This window comes from Plectropomus leopardus, chromosome 1 (genome assembly GCF_026936395.1).
Source record: "Plectropomus leopardus strain MGB_pleo_1.0 chromosome 1, ASM2693639v1, whole genome shotgun sequence".
Classification (NCBI taxonomy): domain Eukaryota; kingdom Metazoa; phylum Chordata; class Actinopteri; order Perciformes; family Serranidae; genus Plectropomus; species Plectropomus leopardus.
This window is the reverse complement of record NC_142176.1, coordinates 6,687,709-6,705,993: the sequence shown is the minus strand read 5'-3', so window position 1 is coordinate 6,705,993 and position 18,285 is coordinate 6,687,709. Positions and strand designations below refer to the sequence as shown.

The 18,285-nt window shown below is 40.0% G+C and overlaps 1 protein-coding gene and 1 long non-coding RNA gene across 4 annotated transcripts in view; one reads left to right on the top strand and one right to left on the bottom strand.

The window, feature by feature from the left end:
• The window catches only part of lrrc4cb (leucine rich repeat containing 4C, genome duplicate b), a 66,827-nt gene extending 52,104 nt beyond the window's left edge, over positions 1-14,723 (top strand). Inside the window, exon 2 of the mRNA XM_042488974.2 lies at positions 8,480-14,723. Within this exon, the coding sequence (XP_042344908.1) occupies positions 8,507-10,402 (1,896 nt within the window). The 5' untranslated portion in view covers positions 8,480-8,506 and the 3' untranslated portion in view covers positions 10,403-14,723. The remainder of the gene's footprint in view (positions 1-8,479) is intronic.
• The window catches only part of LOC148190348 (uncharacterized), a 219,081-nt gene that overhangs the window by 112,371 nt on the left and 88,425 nt on the right, over positions 1-18,285 (bottom strand). For all 3 annotated transcript variants that reach the window (XR_015779637.1, XR_015779654.1, XR_015779658.1), the window contains exon 2: positions 2,057-2,196. This is a non-coding gene — a long non-coding RNA (uncharacterized LOC148190348). The remainder of the gene's footprint in view (positions 1-2,056; positions 2,197-18,285) is intronic.

Genomic DNA, 18,285 nt, shown 5'->3' with positions numbered 1-18,285 from the left:
CTGGAATTATGGTCAGACAGACAATCACTGCAAGAACAAAAACCTATAGACACATTTTAATCTGCTATCAGGCAATATGCTATGCCATTATGTCGGAAAGCGGTACAAAAGACATTAGTTTTAATCAATCTCTTGTTTCTGATGAGAAATGTAATATTATTATCAGCCATCCAGCTACTTTGTCCCATAGACTGATGATTGCAGTCCTGGCTGCTGAAATGTGACGGCCCTATTTTGTTTGCTTTTGTTGAGTAGATGGCTTTGAAACTGTCGTGACATATACTTAAAACTTTGGAGACGAGTGAGAAAAGCCAAGCAGTGAGTGGACAACTTGGCAGGATTTGGCAGGAATGACTTCTTGCCTGACGTAAGGGAGATTTAAAGGATCAAACTATTGTTTAAAAATTTCGGCAAGGATTTAAATAAAAGCGATGACTAACAGTGCAACTCACTGCCTTCTAACCATGGCAGTGTAAAAGCCAGTGAAATGACGACAGTAGATTTTGGAAAAGGGCATTATATTAAAGACAGCAACGTGTTCAGTGAGTCTCTCCGATGAAAAATGAAAAATGAAACAGATTTTACTTCTTAGCCGAGGTGGGAGTAAATCACACATGCGCAAGTTGCAAGTTACTGTGGTAAGAATCAAGCAAGACAAGTGTCGTCACTACTGTAAGTCGAGCAAGACAAGTCAAGTCATTGCTCAGGTCAAGCGAGTCACAAGTCAAGTCCTGTGAAATTCTGATGATACAAACTAGAGACAGAACACAATGCAGGAAAAGATGCTTAGAGTAATGTCGAATTATCAACATCCCACTCAAGTTTGCTGTTTAAGTGCATTGATATAATTTTTATCATTGTCAAGTATTTCATAAGAATTTGATGGATAATTGTAGACCTTGCATGCCGCTGTTCTCCTTTTACTGTATTTGAGAGCACAACATAATCCTTGAATCAAAACCTTTTTTTTGGGGTAGGGTGGGGGGGTCATAGAAGGTTGCCAGGTTTGCATGCATCACACTAAAAAAATCAGCCTATTTTCTACAAATACAATTCTGTGCCTTTTTGGTCAACAAAACCCTCCAAAAGACCAAACAATGAACTGATAAATATAAATGGCCCACAGACTAGCGTACCAATTTTGTATTAATCTGCACCCAAAAACAGTCCCCAACAAATCAACAATTATTTTCTCTTGTTTAATATAACTATAGCTTTGTTTAAGGATAGTACTGGGCCTATGTTTAAAAAAAAGGTTTAAAAAAAGAAAGAAACAATGCATTTGTGATCTGTTTTGAAAGATTTTCTTGTTCAATAGTTACAAATGGGTTTTGGGATGAGTGCCACAGACATAGGCCCTTGTAGAAAAGTCAGTAAGTATCTAAAGATTAACTAAATCAGTGTTTTTGTTTCTGCCTGAGATTTGTTGACATTAAGAAAATTGTAAAATGTCACAAGCCTTAGCCTTTAACAGTCTCTCTCATGTTTTGTTGTTTTTCTAGGTAGCTTAGATGTTATTCATCTATATCTCCAAGGCACATTGTCTCTACACAGGGTCTTGTAAAAACCCAGATGGCCTGTGAGGTTACAACATCAGCACAAACGAGGTTAAAACAAGACTTGCAACAAACGAATGCAAATGTAATGAATCAGTAATGTGTTGAATAAATTAGCAAGATGACATTCAGTTCGACAGACAGCCCTCTAAGTGGCCACGGGCTTCTTTCTCCATCATGATGAGAGACTTGCCACATTTCATATCCCCTCATATTTTACCCACTCTATCAATTTCACACTCACTGGATCAGCTGCAAATGACTGATCAGTAATTGTCTAATAAACAATTTGACTTCATTTATTTGGCCATTGTTAAGATGCCTTTTCCTCCCCCCTAAGTGTTACGATGAATTATAAGTTGAATAAACATTTTTCATGTTCTTTGTAGAGACTTAAAGGGGACCTATTAAGCTAATTTTCTGGTTTAGACTTGTTTACATGCCTTAATGTTAACACTTTGTTTTCTTCATACTGTCTGTGCTGGAACATCTGTACTCACCCTATGTCCGAAATGCTCAGTTTTAGCGCCTGTCTCCTCAAGTCTCCGTCCCGAAAAAGCCCAGTTTGCTCTGACCAGTCAGTATTTAAAGGTCTTCTGTATCTCGGCGTCTCTGCAGCATCATTTCAGTTAGGGAATGGCTGTAACAGAGAACAAAAATGGCACTTACTACATGAAAAATAACCAATAAAAGCCTCTAAACACACAACTGGACATACACAGCATGAAGGACTGTAAAGGAGAATAGTGGCAATTTTTACCATTATAAAAAAAAAAAATCCCCAATATAAGCTCCTAAACCCAGTGGGAGATGTTTTTAGCAGGGATATGATCCGAAATTGGTGAAAAATGTACAATTTTAGAAACCGCAATTACATGTTGCCCTGAGTTAAGCATGTAACTACATGCAGTGTTGTACCTGCAGCCTGTAAATGACTGTAATTGAGAATAGTGGCACTTTTTAACATGAAAAATCATTGTCAATCAATCAATGTGATTCCAAAATTGTTAAGAAATGTACAAAACTGGCAACCAAGGTTGCATGTTTCCCTGACATTAACATGTAGCTTTGTGTATCAGTGTTCTTGCAGCAGGTCAACAGTGGCACTTTCTACCTTGAAAAATCACCAATAAAAAGCCACTAAACCCAATGGAACATGTTCCAGAAGGATTATGATCCGAAATTTTGGAGTAATTCACAACACTGCAACCAAGATTAAATGTTTGCCTGACATTAGCATGTAGCTACAAGTAAGTGAGAAGTGTACTTGCCCAGATAGCCCAAGGACAAAAGTGATTTCTAGCATGAAAGATATCGACAATATAAGCTTTTAAACCCAACAGGACATGTTCCAGCAGGAATATCCGAAATTAGGAAGAAATGTACAGTATCGACAACCAAGATTACATGTTTCCATGAGGTTAGCACGCAGCTATATGTAGCAGTGTACTTGCAGCTGGGAAATGACTGTAACACTACTTTAATTGAATTGTTTTTTACGACATCTATTGCACGTCTATCCATCCTGGAAAAGGGATCCCTCCTCAGTCGCTCTTCCTGAGGTTTCTACCATATTTTCACCCCATTACAGGTGTTTTTTCGGAGAGTTTTTCCTGAGTCGATGGGAGGGTCTAAGGACAGAGAGATGTCATATGCTGTAAAGTCCTTTGAGGCAAATTGTGATTTGTAATAATGGGCTTTATAAATAAAACAGAGAATAGAACTGAAATTGGTGAGAAATGTATAACACACGTTTAGGGGAGCATGTAGCTACATGTAACATTGTAACTGCACCACTGGGAAATGACTGTAACAGAGAATAGCAGCACTTTCAACCTTTTACACACAGGGATTAGTTCTATATATTCTACATACTGAATTATCTTATTATTTGAAACTTTGGCTTAATATGAACATTCTTCATTGTAACTATATGTAAGACATAAAATACAGAAAAGCCTCACAGGTCCCTTTTAAAGTTAATATAATGTATTATTGCTTTTAATGAATGTGAAAACCATCTCCTTTTTGGGGATGAGGGATTTGCGATTCCCAAAACCATATTAAGCAAGAGTGTTAACAGCAATTTTGCAGGATGTAGAGTGTCAATGACATTGGGTATTAACTATGATAATATCAGTATTAGAATATTGCGGCACACATGAGATTAGCATGCTTACTGCTGAACATGTTACTATGTTTATCTGATAGTAAAAGTGCAAATTGAGATGTTTGTCACTTTGTCATTTGGTTGGAATAATCTCATTGTACATGAAACGGTCCAAATCCCCCCTTAGAACTCTGTGGGGAAATGTTTAATATGCCAACAAGCCAAGACAAACATCAAAATCAAAATGTGACTGCAAAGCAAGTTGTTCAATAATGCAACATTTCTTGTTACGTTTCATCCTCACAGTCGTATTATCTTTCTCAAATTGACTGGTGAGGAGCAGTGTTAACATAATTCCTCTCATATTCATACCATGAGACTGTGAAACAGAGATTTCATTTTTTCAGAGGTGTTACCTAATTCTTGAGTGGTAGACACTGGGTTATTTGTATCATAGACTGCCAGGCTCGCTTCCCTGGTGTGTGGGAACGTCCAGGCGAACACGTTTGGCTGGTTGGCGTGGAATGCCGTCGTTTGCAGTGCGCAACACTGACAAAATCCGCTCATCTGATATTGTAATTTAAGTGCTCTGAAACACTCTGTGTTATGCTACAGTCTCTTTGCAATGCGCACCCTGATTGAGACATATGTTACCCCAGCACTTCTCCAACAAACTCATTAGAACAAACGAATTTGGCAAATCACAGTGGTGTCAGACATAATGCCTGTGGCGGCTGGTGCAGGAGCAGAAAAGTAAGGGTGGGTGTGTTTTTATGTCGCTGGCAGGATTTTAAATGTAAGCAGCTACTGCTTTCACTGGCTATGAATACATGTTGAGCATGCCTAGATGGAATTAATCCATGCAGTGCTGCACCAACAAAAAGAGGAAGTATGTTAGAACCCTTTTTTTTCTTCTGCAATCCCTTTATGTAATGAAGCATTTTGTACTGATAAAATTTATTCAGATTAAATGTTTTATGAAGAAGGCATGTGGCCAAAGCTATAATTACTCTATGAGTGGTAGATCAACACTCTTATTGCTCAATTTAGTATTTTTCTTGAAGCATTCCAGTGGAAATTAAAACAGATGTTTTACTGAGAGCTGAAATATTCTATCAGTGTGTTTGTTGCTCTTTTATGGACCCCTCTTCTTTTCTTGTTTGAGTCATTTTATATAGTGCACAGCCTGCGCCATCAGACACAGTGACTGTAAGTGCTGGGCATGGCGTCACAGGACTATAGACACCCTCAACGAGAGTGAGAGAAAACTGCATATTTTTACATGTACCTCTGTGATGCAAGTATTTGTTTTGATCAATCATGAGTTGATCATTCAGTATGTTTAGTCGAGTTACTGTTATAGCTTGATTAGGCCATTTAATCAGACTGCTGTCCCTGTCCAAATATAAAAGCACTGGGGGAGAATCCATTTATTGATGGAAGTATGTCTGACTCCACCACAGATGGTAGAGATATGCCTCCTTTCAGCTAGTTGCTAGAAACCCATATTATTTATACAGTCTATGATATAGACCGAGGGGGGGGTATGCAAGTATTCAAATACAGTGTAAATTTAAACTGATATTGATTTTTTTTGGGTGTCTAAAATATGTTTTTCTTCCATTAAAAGTGAAACTTGACTGTTCCCTCAACCTGGTCTGACAGTTTACTGTGACTTACAAACAGCTGCTCTCTTCCATCCATGTGATCTGATCAGCTGTGAATGGATCAACAGATAAATTATCAGCTCTGTGAGTGACGTCACTGATCCGCAAAAATGTCCGAATTTAGAGAGAGATGATACAAAGGGACACACAGCCATTTTAAAGATGCCACATAAATAAATATATATCAACAGAGCGTCCCCACCCCATGCATTTGCAGTCATTTGTCCTGAAAATGAATGCCAAATGTAACCTTTCTCATTACAGACAAAGTCACAGACAGGCTGTAAAAAAGGTTAGTAAGAGCAGCCGGGAGGCCAGTGATGATATTGTGGTTACATCTTTGTAATATCTTTATCTTTACTTACTCAGCCTTTCTCTCAAACTCAGTCCAGACTAAATTCTACATACAACATTCTAGCACTGCTTGGATGGAGAGATCAGCACATCCAACTGCATCTTGTCTTTACATCACTGCCTATGAAAGACGATCACAGCTGTTGTAGATAAATATTTGTGACTTCTGCAGAGTTATTTGACCAGGGAGTGAATACCGATTGTAGCCTTTCCCACTAAAGACACAAGACAGATGTTAGTGGGTGTTAGTGGGTTTTTTTGTCAATTGAGAGGGCTTTTGCTGGTAGCACAGGGTGGTTGTAATTCCAGCCAGACAAAAATGAGCTCTTGCCAGTGGGAAGCCTCATTCGATCTGATTCCCCAGCAGAGGCCCATGTCTCCACAGCCTCCCTCCACCACGGCTGGCGTGGCAGCCCGGCTGGTGTGAAACCAAGCCACATGTAGGCTCATTTCTACTGATTAAGCTAACCACTCATCCCCACTGGAGAACATTTCCACCTCAGTTAACAATTTTTACAGTTTAGAAAACACCTGTCATAATACACTCATTTCTTCTTGCTCGTGGGTTGATGGAGAGAGATGATTAACAGGATAACTTGAATTGGAAGAGTTGGAAAGAGACAAGGAGAATACTTAAATGTAAGGACCCAGTAGGCGAGGTTAATGTGTCTTGCGCTAGGCAAGAGTGCTTTGCTCCTGGCTAAGGCATTAACTGCACTGAAGAATAGTGTCTGCTTCACTTAATGGCCCAGCTTGACACAATGCTGTCACATTTTATAATTTCACAGCATATAAGATATGTTTTGAATACAGCATATATTGATTTATTTGTAGGTTATCATCTTTGTGGGCAGAAGATAATAAGGGGTGATAGCAGCACATCAACACTGCTGTGTGGAAGTGGATGGTACAGGCTGTACTGTATGTGTATGAATGTCTTGGTCTATTTTTATCTTGAGCACACTCACTCGGGCATATTCTTAGACACTTTGGCTGAATGGGCTAATCTAATCTAATTTAATCTAATCTAAGATAACAGAGTAACGAGTTTCTTGTTAGTCACTTGATTTGAGAGATACGTTCTGCTTTAGTTACACAGGGGCAATATCAGGCCTCTTCACACTCTTGGAAGGGATTTTCGTGGGACAATAAATTGGATCTTAATGAAAAGTAAACAGCGCTACAATACAGCTTTGAATAAAAAAGGTATTAATCATGAATCAATGAAAAATGCTGTTTTTGAAAGCCTAGGAAATGCATACGAGATAAATTGTTTCGAAGGCAATAAAAGGCTATAGAATATTTCATCAAAAAGTCGAGATAGTGAAGAATAACCCTCATTGTTTTGTCATCGAATAACATTTATCAACAACTTTGTTAATATGTTGTGTTTTACGTCAAGATAAAAGCCATAGCACAATTTCATGCAAGAATAGCTGGACTTTCTCTTTGTTTGCCAGTGAATGCATTTCACAGGATGCAAGTATTTGTTTGTGGCAGTGCAGGGCTTCATTCATTGAGTGCAATGCTAAAATTGCAATGTTAAAATTTTTATGAAATGGCTTTGTGTATTAAATAATTCCAGGCTTAGGATTCAAGTGAGTAAGGGGCTTACAAGAAATTGATCAGATGCTAAGTTCTCGTTTTTCATTTTCAGTCTCCAGTGCAGATGCATCAGCTTCTGTGAAGTCTGGAAATCTGGGACAATCCAGGGTTAGAGAGCTAACAAAAAACTTGTAATATTCTGTATATGGGCAGTATATGACAATTAAGTAAAGCTGTTAATTCATCTTGCTCTAGTTCTTTCAACATTCGAGGCACATTGTATTGTGTAAGTAGATTAGGGCTGCAAGTAATGATTTTTTCCATTATCAGATAATCTGTTGAGAATTTTTGGATGTGCGGTTTGGAGTATGATTCAAGAATTATTGTGCAAAACGCCTACTATGATATCCCAGAGCTCCAAGTTGCATCGTCAAATTGTTTGTTTCCTCTCACCAACAGACTAAATCTCAAAAATATTTTAGTTTTTATTTTCTGTCAGTTAATTTTCTGGAGACCAACTACTCAATTTAGCACTAAAAATATCTTGAATTGAGCCAGTGATTCTTAAACCAGTGTTTGTACAAGATGCTTGAGATGCATTAAGTACTTGAATTTGGCACTCAGAAATTTAAGTAATGGAATACCGTAAAAATCTAACATTTTTCAACTCGGTCCTTAAAAAAATCTTGAATATTACTGAGAAGAGAACACAACTGTAAAGTATTACATGAAACATATTTTAAAAATGAGCCATGCTTGCTATGATATTATAAAGCCGTGTGAGCGGTATGAGCTGAGATCGTCAATGGGCTGGTAAACACCAGTAAATAGTCAGCACCAAGATGTTTCGCTAACCTACAAAACACTGACACCAGAGCAGCATCAGCCGTAAATGCAAGTTTTACTCACAGCTGCACTGTACTCTGCTCTCTGTATTTCTGCACATCTGGATAATATTAACCAGTTAATTGATATTAAGTTAATTTTAAATCTTGAGGCACGTTTGCTTCATTTACAAATTTGCAAAATTCTTTTGAACAAGATGGTTGTGGAGGAAACACTTTCATTCTTGAAAATAAAAATGAATGCTTTAAAAAATACTCGAGTCTAAGTATTGTACTTAAGTCTTTGAATTTGACTGCCCCTGCCTGTACAAACCTTGTGTAACTCACAATAGGAATATCAACAATGTTGCTACTATATTTGGTGACTAAATATTTTTTCTCTCTGTTTTCTTCTTGTTGCAGAGCACACAAACAGCAGATGAACTATGAATGCTGAACACAATGATCTCCTCCCTCCAGCGCCAGACAATGAGAGGTCGTAGGCTGAAGGGGGCGCTGTCCAACCCCCTCTTTGTGCTGCTTTTGGCCCTCCAGATCCTGGTGGTGGCTGGGCTGGTTCGTGCTCAGACCTGCCCTTCCGTCTGCTCATGCAGCAACCAATTCAGCAAAGTCATATGCACCCGCCGCAGTCTACGGGACGTCCCAGATGGCATTTCCACCAACACTCGCTACCTGAACCTCCAGGACAACCTCATCCAGGTCATCAAGGTGGACAGTTTCAAACACCTGCGCCATCTGGAGATCCTGCAGCTGAGCAAAAACCACATCCGCAGCATTGAAATCGGCGCCTTCAATGGACTGGCCAGTCTCAACACTTTGGAGCTCTTTGATAATCGGCTCACGACAATCCCCAATGGAGCATTTGAGTACTTGTCCAAGCTGAAGGAACTGTGGCTACGGAACAACCCCATCGAAAGTATACCATCTTATGCCTTCAACCGGGTCCCCTCGCTTCGAAGGCTGGATCTAGGCGAACTGAAACGTCTCTCCTACATTTCTGACGGCGCCTTCAAGGACTTGAGCAACCTGCGCTACCTTAACTTGGGAATGTGCAACCTCAAGGAGATCCCCAACATCTTACCTTTGGTGAGACTTGAAGAGCTTGAGATGTCAGGAAACCAGCTCTCTGTTGTCAAGCCCAGCTCATTTTTAGGATTGGTGAACCTCCAGAAGCTGTGGATGATGCATGCCCAGATCCAAACTATTGAGAGGAATTCCTTCGATGACCTTCAGTCGCTGGTGGAGCTCAACCTGGCTCACAACAACCTTACCTTTCTACCACACGACCTCTTCACACCGTTGCATCGCCTGGAGCGGGTCCACCTCCATCACAACCCTTGGAACTGCAACTGTGATATCTTGTGGCTCAGCTGGTGGCTGAAGGAGACAGTACCCGCCAATACTAGCTGCTGCGCCCGCTGCCATTCTCCTACGGTCTTTAAAGGTCGCTACATCGGGGAATTGGATCACAGCTACTTCCAGTGTGATGTTCCTGTCATTGTGGAGCCACCCAGTGACTTGAATGTGACAGAAGGCATGGGTGCAGAGCTTAAATGTCGTACAAGCTCGCTGACATCCATCAGCTGGCTTACACCAAATGGCTCATTGGTGACACACGGGGCTTATAAGGTGCGTTTGGCCGTACTCAATGACGGGACACTTAACTTTACAAGCGTCACAATGCAGGACACTGGGACTTACACCTGTATGGTAAGCAACACAGCCGGCAACATTTCTGCCTCTGCTGTGCTAAACGTCACTTCTGTGGAAAACAGCGGGGTGACCTATTTTACCACAGTCACTGTGGAGACCATTGAGACCCCAGGGGAAGACAGCCAAACGCCACTTCCCCCATTTGGCTGGGTTTCATCCTCTACAACAAAAGGTACTCCTGTTTCAACAAGGACCACAGAGCGGACTTACACCATTCCAGTTCTTGATCTGGATGGAGAGGGAGCCCTCAATGGCCTGGATGAGGTGATGAAAACCACCAAGATTATCATCGGCTGCTTCGTGGCCATCACGCTCATGGCTGCTGTTCTGCTGGTAATTTTCTACAAGATGAGGAAGCAGCATAACCAGCAGGACCCCGACGGCCCTGCCTCCTCCATGGAGGTCATCACAGTTGAAGAAGAGCTCGCAGGCGTTGCTGCCATGGAGAGACACCTATCGCTGCCCCCTCTGGAGCACTACAACCACTACAACACCTACAAGAGCACTTACCACCACGCTCCAATGCTCAGTACCATACACAGCTCAGCCACACAGGAACCTTTACTGATTCAAGCCTGCTCAAAAGACAATGTACAAGAGACCCAAATCTGATCTTGAATTTGACTTAATATCCAGTATCAGCAGTTTCATACTTGGAGTACAATGGACCAAAACGTGTCGATGAAAAAAGTCAAAATGACATTGACTTGAGTTGATGTCGATAACGGCTATAAATCAGCATTTGGCAAAGGGACGACATATGATACTTTAACAAGTGTCTTTACAAAAACAAAGATTATTTATTAAAAGTATGTCTAGTGGCTAAATGAAGAAAAACAATTTGTGATAGCTTTTTAGCTCATTTTATTTCTCTCTCTCTCTCTCTCTCTCTTTCTCTCTCTGTAATACTGCACAAGGGAAAGAATGGTTTACGAAAAGCGATAAGGAAAAGCAGCTCATGTGAAACCACTGCAGAAATTGGCCTTAAACGAAAATTATTAACATTAATTTAACACTTTAATTTGACCTAATAACAATGTATTTTGTTGAAGGGCATTGCTTTAGTATTTATAAGCATGTTCAGCTCACCGCGTCCAATTTGGCTGAGGTTTTCTGGGAGACAAAATGGGTTTATTTTCATTGCCATCATATTCTAGCTGTCACTCAACCCAAAATGAGATCTTTTAATGACGCAGCTCTGGATGATATCACAGTGAAACCAGCATGCCTGAGGAGCAAAGCAGCCAAATGAGTAACTGTGCATTTCCCCTGTGGCTCCCAAACAACAGCCATACATCCTTCACTTTAATTAAGATTAAGTTCTTGCTCCCACTCCTCCTCGTCCTACCTTTTCCTTACACTTCAACCTTTACTTTTACTCCTCCTCCCTTCTTCTATCTCTCTGTTCTCCACCTTCTCCGTCTACCCTCCCCGCTCTCCTGTCCTCCAGCTTCTTTTTGATTGTCTCCCCGTCACTTAGCTCAGGCACGTTCCTCACCCCTCGCCATGTCTCATTTGTCTCGCTTTATCCGCCAGCATGTGCCTGCAGAATATTGCTTGGGAAAATGAAGGGGAGCATAAGGCTGCAGTCTGTAGCCTCCCTGTTAACCTAGTAATGATCTACGTCCACTCAGTGTCGCGTTACCTTGCCATCACCCCAGGGTCACACGAGCTCGGGCGCGGATAGTCCATCTGTTACACAGATAAAGAGGCAAATGAGGCTGCTTTGTAATCTTGTGTGACCCTGTCAGACTAACGCAGACGGGGCTAACATAGTCACTGAAGCAGCTAGGAACCTGCAACAAAATAAGAGGAGATGGGTTATAGCTCATTAATCTGTATCAGCAGTTCATTTGCGGACTAACAGAGGAAAGCTGATAACAAAACAGCATGAGACTTTTTCACTCTCCCTGTGCCCAACATCTAACGGGGGGTAGAGGCCTTTGATATTGAAGCGACCCCTGCTCTGTCTCATTTTTGTCTGAGAAAAAACACACACACTTTGATGTTGCATCATTTATAGACCATCAAAACATTGTCTCTCTTGTAGTCTGTTTACACTTTGCTTTTTTCATTTAGTCTTTCAAAGAGGAAGGCTTAAGGAAGAGGGAGGTAGGGATGAAAAGTGAAGAACAGTGGGTGGGGCGGTGGTGGGGGAGCCGGACCCACAGCGGTCATGAGGGGTCTTCAAACAGATATATTGCAGATATGAAGGGAGAGGAGTGAAGAAGAAAAAAAGATAAGGAATAAGGAGGCAAAACTAGCCATCAGACTGTCGCCATGGAAACAGTGACCTTGTGCAGAAAGTAAGAAGAGGTAGATATGCCTCGCAGCCTTTCGCTTTGGTCTCTGTGCAACAAGCATATTCTAATTTCCCACCGGCGATCTCACAAATGCGACAGATAATTGACAGAAGTGGCATGAATTAAATGCGCGTTTACAAACGGCTTTGATGGGATTTTAGATTACGTCACCTTTGCATAGCAACGTTTCTGTTATTTACACAGAATGAGTCATCACATGAAGTGAACATGTTTACCATAACTGTCCAGCAGCTCCAGCATGGTAAGACCAGCCCGATGACGTGAGCTCAGCATCCTGTTTTGCTGTTTTGTTTATCTGCCTGGACTCTCTGCGGCGCCAAACTTTCAGTGGGTGGGAGTTATCCACTTTGACAAAAAAATCATTCAGTTAATCCTGATGTTAGCAAAAGGCTTTTCTACACAAAGACCTTATTACAATAGGCATTCCCAGTAGATCTAAAAAACACAATTTATTTATATTTACTATTTATATGTGACATGTACCTCGTCAACAACAATCCCAATGAGGGTTTCGGATACAGGGCTCGGTTCTGTTCGATACGATACAGTGGTGTCACAGTTCAGTGCGTTTTTGATTCAGCAAAAAGTAGAAATGCCAGAGAGATTTCTAATATAGAATTCATGTTCATCATAAAGTATGATGTTTCTTAAGTTGGAACAAAGATGGAGCTATACCTGAGCACGCAGTATCAATGTCATTTATTACGCTTACTGTGTGAGAGCGGCGAGTTTGCTACGTCCCTTCAGTCTAATTAACATGTGAGTAAACATCTCGCTTAAATGCAATAATCACATTAACACAAGCAAAATATCTGTCACCAACATTCCCTTTATTCTGTCTAGCTAAATATGCTAGCCACACACCATTGGTTACTGATAACTGCTTTGGGTGTGTGCTTTGTGCCAAAATTAGCTGCTACTTTTGCACTTTTCTCGTCAGAAGAACAACAAAAATGTGTTAACTGTTGTTCGTGTTTAATTGTTGTTATCGACTCTATATGTGCAATAACTTCACTTATTGCTGTGTTTAACAGGTGTGTAACCAACTCAGAATTATGTCAAATAAGATTTGGCTGTTCAATATTCGATTGGTTTTGTTTTCCATACAAAGTTTGAATGCCCCGCAGGATGTTCAGTGTGACAGCAGTATCCGTGTAACATAGATAACAAGCTAACAGTGCTAACGATGGGTCGTAATTGTGCAACATTTTTTGCTGACACCCGATATCAAACACAAGCCAGAGACTGTATCGTATTGTGAGCTGTAAGTTCACCACTTCGAAGCAAAGCATCTCTCCTCTCTCCTCCTTTGTGCCGCTGCCTGCACGTCCGCAGGTCCCAGATCCCTGTACCAAAGAGTACAGTGACAGTCAAGAGCACTCACTCCACAGCAAAATCTGGGGACCAAAACGTTCCCAGAAGTACACTACAAAGAAAAAAAAAAGACTGCTCAACTTGAAGCAATCTCAGTTGACTGAGGGTCTACAACTGATGATTTGAATCTCTTTAAAAGCCTTTGGGAGCCACCACTATTGTTCTACAAGCCTGAATTTCACGTCATCGACTACAGCGCAGTCCCTGATTGCTTCCTTACATTTTCAAATACAGTTCCTGATTGGCCCAGATTAGACTTTAATTTCTGGAAATTGTTTGAGACAGCAATAAGTCCAGACTGATACAGAAAGTAAAACAGAAAGTTGAGCTCACATCATCAGGATGGTCTTACCAGGCTACAGCAGCCTTATAAGTCTTTTTATTTCATCTAAGACAGCTACGACAGCTGATAGTATGATGGTAATAAAACACTGTCGCTAACATTAAATCATACAGTTGTGATAACTCAGTCTCCTACATGTATTTATGTGTTTTATACAATAGGATTAGTAAAAAAAGAAGGTGGAAGGAAAACAAATATAAATTCAAAGACAGGCCATGTTAAGTGGAGCGGGGACAAACAGAAATTGTCTTAAGCCTTTCACTGAGTGTATGAATGACGAAAATAGTACAGTCAACAGTAACGTCAGAGTGAACCATTCTTTCCCTTTTCCACTGTTTTCTTTTTCACCGCTCAATTACTTTTCAATGCTTTTGGTGGCTTAATGATTCAATGTTGACGCTGGCTACAGTGAAAAAAAAAAAAAAGGTTGAGATTTTTATATATATATAAATATATATTTGGGGATGAGGGTGGCGAGTTATTCAGAATGAATGGAATATCTCTGTGTTGGTATTTGCTGGAGCAGGATGGCTCTTTGTGGAGAGATATTTGAATGCCAGAATGAAATTAAGACTGACGTGCAGAATGTTGGACTTGAAATACCAGCAGAGTGATTTTTGTGCAAAACCCCAAGCCAAGGTGATCAAAATTCTTGTGTGTTATTCTGCCAACTGTCTATGTACGGGGGGAGGGGGTTACTGTATGTGGGGGATATTCTCTCTCATTTTCGGAGAGAGTAATCATCAAATGGTTAAATTTCTACAAAAAGAAAAAAATATTTTCAAAAACATAATGCAAAAAAAAAAATTCTTCAGATCATAATTTTACATGTGCTTCAATTGTTAAAAAAAGACAAAAAAGTGAAACAAAAACATGAAAAAAAAAAAACAAACAAGAGACTGTGCTTGTAAGGAGTCCAACTAATTTCTCTGAGGATGATGTTCAATTATTGATACCTGAGATTGTAGTTCATACTGTACATGAATACAAATAAAAATTGCAATTCTTTTTTTTCCCAATTGATTTCACAGGATGTATTATTCACAGAGACGTTGTCACCGTTTTGCCGCCTTTGTCCCATTTGCACATGAACGCTTGTATAGAAACATTTGAACAAAAAGGATTACTAAGCAGCTCCCAGAATGCTGAAGTGAGAAGAATGTGCTGTGAAAAAATGTACTGTAGCTTATTTTATGAAGTCGGAGGAGGGAAGTGGATCTCTCTTAGAGGAAAAGGAAGTGATCTTTCTGTATTATACATGGGGAGTCGGATTCTTTTATCTAATTTGAATCACTCCATCTGTCTGACAAAATCATTCGATTCGTGCGGGCAAATCTAAGAATTTCATAACCAGTAGCACAATAGGCTATTCCTGCTCTCTCCGCTGACTCAATCTGATGAACAAAGAACCTCACAGAACATCGGAGAACATTGTCACAGTGAGAAAAATACAAGCCTACACTACTTTCGCTGGCATTTCAAAATTCATTTAATATTCAATCAATTAAAATGAATCTCCGCTGGAAACAATCGCAATTTGTGTGGAAAAAATTGCAACAATCTAGTGAAGAGACTGCTCCTCATTATGACATCTCTACTACCCAAATAGCACAAAATGGCTCACAGTCACAATTGCCTTTGGGATTGCTCCATTTCATTCACAAAGTACTTGATGGCTGCCCAGTAAAATGTTGTGAGGCAATTGGTGCAGGCTTCATTCAGACACTTATTTTTGTATGTGTGGTCAGTCTCGAATGCTATGATGTCTATTCCAACAAAGGGATCATTAATTCATCCGCTAACTGATTAAAATGAATCCAGGAGATGACACACTCAGCTTCAATGAAATGAATCCAATTCAGAAGCTGAACAGTAATGTCATACATTTCCAGTCAGTTATAGAATGTATAGCCTCCCATACGTGGGAGAATGAAGTATTTTTACAAGCAGTGAATCAGATGTATTATCTGTTCTCTCTCTGTTTGGAATTGTGAACATTATTTCACACTCTCTTCATTTTTCAGAACTTATTTCAGTGTTAGTACGTCATACTCAGAGCGAGCTCAGTCTCCAGAAAAGGCAAGTCCCAGTACTTGTGATCATAATCTGACAAGGAGAGAAGAAAGGAGAAAAAGAAGAGCCCCGGCTGCTCCTCTGTGACTGTGTGTGACGCATTCACACGCTGGTGTGAAGCACTGGTCATCTGAAACTTGACAATAAGCTGCAGAGCTGCACTGCGCACAAAAAAATAACAAAACCCGGAAAACAAACAGTATGGTCCTTTGCTTCATGAATATTCTGTGCTTTGTTTGGTTTAGATATTAGAGGATATGAAGGTTAGAAGATATGAAAATTTCACGTTACAATAATCCTGGCCAAAATAATTGTAATACACAATAGTATCCCAATATTCATCCAAATATGCTTAACTCTTTGAGACTTGGGATGGACACCAGTTTGTCTGTGCTGCATTCAGAAGCCTTTCACAAGCTATTTCACCTTTGAAACCTGAGCAAATGGGTTTGATATCTCTTCAAATCATGGTGGAAAAAGTATTAAGCAACTAGGCAAGAAATGTCTCACAAATTGCAAGAAGTTAGTAAAGGGGGAAAAATAAAAAATGTAACAGGAGAAAATGAGTTAAAAACTATATATAAAATTATACATTTACAATATATATTGTATACTTTAATTTCAGTTTTCAGATCTTTTTTCTGGTCATTTTCTCATTTGTTTTGTTTGTTACTTTTCTCTTTTTTTGGCTATTTGCTTTTATTTAAGCATCATTAATTGATTCTTAATAATTTATCCATGGCTCTATCCTCATGTTTTGAAAGAAATCAAAATATTTTGCTCAGGTTTCAAAGGGTTAAAGGTCTGGTGTGCAGTATTTATTGGCCTCTAGTGGTAGGGTTGCAGATTACAACCAACTGAAACTTCTCTCATGTGCCAAGCATGTAGGAGAAGTACAATGGCCGACATGAAAACCGAATGGCCCTATTAGGACCCAGTGTTTAGTTTCCCACACATTTATTCATTAGTGAAGGGCTGCCATGATTAAAACATCTGCACAAATACTTTTTCTATTTTTGAAGCTGGACTGTTAATTTGGGGTGCATTTGGAATATATAAACTGTGCAGTTATTTACTGCACCACACTCTCGGAGCGCAGAGCATACTGTTGTCACAGATGGGGCAGAAGAACATCTGTCGCAGTTTAAGTGAAACTCAACTGTTCATTGAGCTGGGTCTAAAGTTTGCATTCACTCACTCTGCACTCTGTTTCTTCTCTCATATATCGAACTGATCAGCTCTGATAGGATCAATTGAGCAATAATCCACGCTGCGACTCAAACTGCTGCTGAGAGATAAAAATGACTGATGATGAGTTTCGCCTGTGCTGCATTCACGGACCACAAATCATAATTTAGAGAGGGGGACCAGAATGACTAAAAAAAAGGGACACACAAGATTGAAAAATAGAAAGTTTGCTGACAAAGCCAATGATGCTTCACTGCTCTGAAAGAGTAGCCTACAGTTACTGCACAGGGCCTAAATGTTGCACTGAGTCACTGGCAACTACTACTGCTTTTGGTGAAAAATAACTGATTACTTATAAATAGTAATACACTAGCTGTTAGCTGTTTAGAGTTTAACCTTTGCCCTGCCGTACATCAATGATAGTAAATGTATACCATCTATACAGGGTTAGTAGTAGGGATGGGTGTCATTAAGATTTTAACAGTACTGCTTCTCTTACCAGTACTGCTTATCAATCTGTTACTTTCGTGGTGCTAATTTTTGTTGTTTTTGAGTTTTTTTAAGAGAAAAAGACCCTATAACACTCTTAATATTCTCTAACATTCTCATATTCTCACTCTAACATACTGGGTGGGGTAATGGTATATGAACTACGAACAAGGCAGTCAATATAGTGCATTTCTTCGCCTGTATGAGATTCACTTTTGTTCGAGATTGCTCGTGTTTTCATCCTTACATGCAAAACAGTTGTTGCACTTGTGATGACGAGCAGTGTTGGCATCAACTCTTGAGAAGTATGACTTTGGTGCGTGTCACTGGGAGCAGAGACCCTGAGTGTGTGTGAGACAGAGCGGCAGAGCTGGCCCCGCCCCTCGCACATGCAGCAGGCTGACAGGCTCTGACACAGAGAGCTCTGCTCTGGATTGAAAAGCCAGAATGCAATTTAGACAAATTTCATTGCAAATTAGAAACGCAGTTGGTTAGATAAAAACTATAAAAGATTACATAACGTAAATAAACAAAAAATGAATCTTTAATTTCTACAATACCGACAGCAGAATGGTTAATGTCGGAGCTAATCAATACTGTGGTCTTTAATAACCTGTGCCAGTTTAACACTGGCTTTCAGTACCAATCTCTTGTAGATCAGAATGCGAAAGGAAAAAATGTTATCAGAACATCTCTAGTTTTTT